The sequence below is a fragment of the Delphinus delphis genome, chromosome 1 (genome assembly GCF_949987515.2).
Source record: "Delphinus delphis chromosome 1, mDelDel1.2, whole genome shotgun sequence".
Taxonomy (NCBI): Eukaryota; Metazoa; Chordata; class Mammalia; order Artiodactyla; family Delphinidae; genus Delphinus; species Delphinus delphis.
In genome coordinates this window covers 94,697,045-94,703,044 of record NC_082683.1, presented here as the reverse complement: position 1 = coordinate 94,703,044, position 6,000 = coordinate 94,697,045, and the positions used below count along the sequence as shown (strand labels likewise).

The 6,000-nt window shown below is 44.4% G+C and overlaps 1 protein-coding gene across 1 annotated transcript in view; it reads left to right on the top strand.

The window, feature by feature from the left end:
- The first annotated feature begins 619 nt into the window (after window positions 1-619).
- Window positions 620-6,000, top strand: part of SLC25A24 (solute carrier family 25 member 24) — a 59,080-nt gene continuing 53,699 nt past the window's right edge. The window contains exon 1 of the mRNA XM_060026425.1: window positions 620-1,035. Within this exon, the coding sequence (XP_059882408.1) occupies window positions 853-1,035 (183 nt within the window). The 5' untranslated portion in view covers window positions 620-852. The remainder of the gene's footprint in view (window positions 1,036-6,000) is intronic.

Here is a 6,000-nt window from a genome sequence, read left to right as displayed (position 1 = left end):
CAGTTTTTTGTGACCACCTAGAGGGGTGGGATAGGGAGGGTGGGAGGGAGGGAGACGCAAGAGGGAAGAGATATGGGAATATACGTATATGTATAACTGGTTCACTTTGTTATAAAGCAGAAACTAACACACCATTGTAAAGCAATTATACTCCAATAAAGATGTTAAAAAAAGAAAAGAAAAGAAAACAGTCCCAGAGATGTGTAGTGTCCGTGGAGTTGCACGAAAAAGTGCGAGATCTGCGCGAGACAAAGCCCGAGAAGGCCCGGTGTCCCTGAAGAGAGGACTGTTTCTGGGCAGTTCGCCAGGGTACCAAGCCCGATGGGCAGGGAGCTTGAAGTTAAGTAACCTGAGCTTCCAGCTGCTCCCTCAATCCTCCTGTTCACCACCACCACCACCCCTCCTCCGTCCCCCGTCCCACCTTTAATACCCTGATGCAGAATCCCACAACCTCCCGGGACTGGCTCCTCGGGCCGCACCCCTGACAGCTCCAGTAAGGACGCCGCAGAGCTTACCTCCCAGGTCCCACAGCCCCTCCCGGGCCGCACCCTGCAACCCTTTTACTTCCTGCCCGCTCAAGGCAGTGCCTAGCCCGTCCCCCGCGCCTATCGGGGAGGCCGGCGCCGGGCGAGCTCCTCCCCAGGCAGCAGCGGGAGCGGCCACTCCCCGTGCACCGAGCCGAGCTCGGGTGGGGACTTGGCTCTTTTCAGCTTGTGCGCCGCGGGTCCCTTACAGCCAGGCCGCGGGCCCCTTACAGCCAGGCCTCGCGCCCCTTACAGCCAGGCCTCGCGCCCAAGCAGCCTTCGGCCTCCCTGGCTTCCCTCGGCTGGGCCGGCCCGCGCCTCCGGGACCATGCTGCGCTGGCTGCGGGGCGTCGTGCTGCCTGCGGCGGCCTGCCAGGACGCGGAGCCTCCGACGCGCTACGAGACCCTCTTCCACAAGCTGGACCGCAACGGGGACGGCGTGGTGGACATCTGCGAGCTGCAGGAGGGGCTCAAGAGCCTGGGCATCCCCCTGGGCCAGGACGCCGAGGAGGTGGGTCGCTGCGGGGCCTGAGGGCCGGAAGGGCTGCGGGGACTCTGGGCGCTTCCAGGACGGAGGGCGGCTGCCCGCGGCTCTGCAGGAAGTAACTGGAAGTGTGGCTTCCAACCCGCGAGTGGGTTCAGAAGCTCGGGAATGGGGCCAGGTACCCCGGAACGGATGCGCATCAGGATCTGAAAGCCTACCGGTACTTTTACAGAAAAATTAGGGCAGTGGACCCTCTGACTCACTCTGAGAATTAAAAATCCTGTGCCCAGTACTTTTGGTCTGAATGCATCCCAGGGCTTTTTAAGCCTATGCAAAAATTTAGCCACTTTTTTTCTTTTTTTTTAGCTCTCACACTTCAGTGAGCCCCAAGTTCTGTAAAAAGTCTCACATTTTGTATCTCTTCGAAGCTACTTTCTTACACCAGCTAGTTTGTCTACTGTTTCAAAACTGTTTGAAAACCAGTGGTATGTTTCCCCCAACCTCCTGTTGAGGAGGAGAGGCAACATTCCATTGTTTAAGACATTCTTAATGCCCTAAGTACATAAGTTGACCTGAAGGGTTGGCCCATCCTACGAGCAATTTCAGCTTCTCTGAGTCATTTTAATTGTGTCCCTGAAGTGCAGCCCCTATCAGCAGAGATATTTGGAACCTCTCCAACCCCACTGAAACGTAGGAGGACACTTTGGCATTCCCTATCCCAAGAGTAAAGTGCTATTAAGCTATAAGAGCCAAAAACTTTTTATAGTAGTTATATTTTAAGCTACTCATTCAATGTCTTTAGTAGTTACAGGCCTCTTCAGGTTACTATTTCTTCTTGAGTCAGATTTAGTAAGTTACAACTTTTAGGAAACTGCACTTTCTGTCCAAGGCTCATAATATTTATATTCACTTGTGATTTTTAAAAAGTTCTGACTGTTCTGTAGTTATGTTCTCTGTTTTATTCCTGATATCTCCCCCCCCCACCCCTGTTTCCTCTTCAATCTTGCCAAATCTTTTTTTCTTGCCAACCTTTTTTTTTTCCCTTTCAACCTTTGTCTTTTTTATTCATACACTGAAAGAGCCAACTTTTGGTACTTTTTGAAGATTGTCTCCATTTTTAAAATTTTCTTCCATTAACTTTTGTTTATTTCCTTCTACTTTCTTTGGGTTTACTCATTTGTCCCTTTTCTAATTTCTTGAGTTATTAATAAATGCTTGATTTATTAATTTTGAGCTACAATATCACTTTAATCACTTCTTTAGTTGCATCCCGTAAGTTTGTACTTTTGTTGTAATTTAGTTCTAAGTATTTTCTAATTTCCAATATGATTTCATCTTTGACCCATGAATTATTTGTGTGCTTTAAATTTCCAACTATATGCTTTTTTGGTTGGGTCTTTGAAAATATGAATAAAATAGACAAATCTCTGGCAAGACTGATTAATAAAAAGAGAGAGGAACTCAGGAATAAAAAATGTCTTTAATTTTCCAAAATTTATATAAGAACAAATTATAAAATAAGTTGTATAAAACTGTGTGTATGCAAACATATAGAACAGGATGGTGTATATTTGTCACACACACAATATATGTATTCTATACATATACATAAAATATATTTTATACCTACATACATATACATAGTATCACTCTGTGCTCATGCCAGATATTATTAACTATTCCCAGCACTCTTTTTTGATGGGTATATTCTTCAATTAAATGTTAATAATAATTACTTCTGGATGGTAGGAGTTAAATTACCTTGTTACTTTTTTCTTCACAATTTTTGTATTATTTCAGTTTTTTAAAATGATCATGCATTATTATTTTTATGATTAGGAAAAAATAGAGTTTGTTTTTTTTTTTAATAAATATCACCTCCTCTGTGATGAGCTTTTCTGGACCACCCCCTATAGAAGAGTTGGTCTCACCCTACTATTTGTAGATCTTTGTCTCCTGTATCACTACTGCTATAATTTTCAAAAGGTACTATTTTTATTTATTGACTGTGCCCTCCACTAAGACCAAACATCTTGAAGATGAGGGTCATGTCTCAGTGATCTAAGCACAGTGGTACAAAAAGATTTAAGGCTGTGATTTGAAATACCCTAAACAAGACAGTGGCTCATTTGAAATAATTAAAAGAAAAAAAACCTTAATTGTAAAGCAGTTGTTAGTGCTTTTATTTCCAGCATATGTAGGACAAGAAAACCAAAAATTCTCCTGTTGCTAGATACCTAGAAATGTTGGATAAAATAAGATAAATATATAAAAGACTATTTTTTTAGAGCAGTTTTTTGTTTACAACAGAATTGAGAGGAAGGTACAGAGATTACCTACCCATACACCCTCTGCCTCTAAACATCACATACATAGTCGCCCCCATTGTCAACATCACTCATCAGAATGGTACATTTTTTACCAAAGGTGAACCTACATTGACACCTCATTATCACTTTAAGTCCATAGTTTACCTTAGGTTTCACTCTTGGTGTTGTATGTTCTATGGGTTTGGACAAATTTATAATGACATGTATCCATAATTATAATATCATATAGAGTATTATTACTGCCCTAAAAGTCCTCTGTGCTCTGCCTATTCATTCCCACATCCCCAACCACTGATCTTTTTATTGATTCTATAGTTTTTCCAGATAAACATCGTTTTACATACATAGATGAGCTTGTAAGAAAAATCTAGTCAAACCACTTGGGTTTAAATCTTCGTTCTGCTACTTACTAGTTAACTTTGGGCCATTAAAAATATCTTTTTTAGCTTCAGTTTTCTCATCTGTGACAGAGGTAACATGAGTACTTATCTCATAGGGTTATTGTGAATAGATGAATTAAAATACGTAAAGTATTTAGAATAATTCATGGTACCTAATAAGCAATCATAGCCTTTAAATTATCTAAAACTGTTACTACTGTCAAAATTTCCTCTATAATTGCACATTTGCTAACTTTCCTTTATAATTCTGTTGATTTTCCCTTTTATTTTAAAAACAGACTATATAATGGACTATACTGCTGGTGTATTCAAATTTAGCATTGTTTTAGCTTCTCGGTGAATTGCTCCTTTCATCATTATGCTTTCTTGCCTACCCTTATAGCATGGTTCCCCCCATATTTTACAAATGCCTGAGTCATTGCACTAGCCAGGTGTTCCCCTTAAACAGGTTGTTTTCCCAGGTCACCGCTGGGAAATCTTCAGCTTTGGGCTCCCACCTTGTACAAAGCATCATCCTTCCCCCATGTTCCACTCCAGGCTCTTTGCCTGCTGGGCAGTGAATGAGCCAGTTCCCAAACCCCATGTTCTTACCTCTTGTCTTGGGCTACTGCTGGTGCTAACTGCGTCATTTCTGATTCTCCTAGGAGCAGAAACCATGATGGGATTGAGTGTGCAAAAGAAGGGTAAGGGAGAGGAAACAGGAGTGTTCGCCTGTAGAGTGATCTGACCTGGCCTCCACAGGCCACTCCATGGCACCCACAGATGTGCTTCTCAGCATAGGTTTGGGGAGTGCTCCCTTATCGTTCTCAGCCTCTCTTCCTCAGGGAGGACAGTGGGACAAACTACGGTCCCCGTTGCTTCACTTGGTCACAACTGGTACTCATGATTTCCCTTCTTGACTATCTATTTTAAATTCCACTCACATTCAGCTAGAATCTCTGCAGATCTTTGTGACTTACCTGGTTGTGTGACCTAAACTTTCCTTTCTGCAGTATCTGAGCTTCTCAGGCCAATGTTGCTGCATGTGCCCATTCACAGTTATAACTGGGCATCCCTGGAGTCCACATGGATCATCTGAGTTCCGTAAGTATTCCTCTCTGTCTCGGTGGTGTAGAAGCAGCCCTGCTTCCTGCTGATCAGGGCCAATTTACACCTACTAAGAGGGTGACTTCTTTTCTTGCCTGTTGGTCCCTGGACACAAGGAGTTACAAATGTCCAGGTGGAAGCTATAGCTTGTAGTTCAGTGGAACCCTCATTGTGTTCCCTGACAGGAGTGTATCTATCCTGCTTGGGGACCAGAAGCTAACACTGCAGAGCCCAGAGTTGTGGGGATGGGAAGCAAAAAGTTCCCATTGGGTCATTGGGAGTGATAGTAAGTGGGACCACTCCTGCTTCCACCTCTTAGTTCCTGGACTCATGTGTTCTTCCTTTTGGGGGCACAGAGCTACATGGTAGGTCTCTGATTTAGTGTACATAACGGTATCCCGAAGGGTGGCAACCCATTTTTGCCAAATATTGTCTCCTAGGTGGTGCTTCGGCTGTGCTTTCAGTAGGACATTGCAGCATTCTGTGAGGTTGGCTGCTTCCTGATGGTGTGGGGTGTGAAATGGCCAGTGGATCCAGTGGTCTCGGGCCCAGGTGCACACCTCTTACACTATGACGGGATCCCCTGGTCAGATGCTGTGTTCTGTAGGGATTTCACGCCTGTGGATCAGGCATTCCACAAGCCCCCAGATAGTGGTGCTATCTGAACCTTTGTGGGCAGGAAAGGGAAACCCCTACCTTCCTCTGAGGAAGACCCAGTGCCCCTTACACCACAGGAGGCACCCAATATAACTGACTTTCCACCGAGTGACCAGTTGGCCTTCTTGAGGAATAGTGTCATGTCAGGGCCAGGCAAGGGCCAGATCATGAAAGGCATTGAGGACCTGCCAGGTGGTTTGGACTTTTATCAATTGAGTGATGGGAGCACTTGGGAGATTTTAAGCAAGAGGGGACACAGGCAGACTTATGACTTAGGAAGATCACTCTGGTGGCTGTGCAAAAACAGGAGGAAGAGAGGGTGTGGAGGGGAGCCTGGGTGACAGTAGCCAATCACATACTTGGAATTAGGGTTACATGGTCAGTCTTTATGGGGGAGAATTTCAGAGGCATAGGTCAAGGGTTTGTATAATGTCAAGGATTGGGGAGATTACCCACTGGAGTATCTAGAAATGAGAACTATGGGGTGATTCTTCAAGGGAAGGTTTCAAGATAATTTG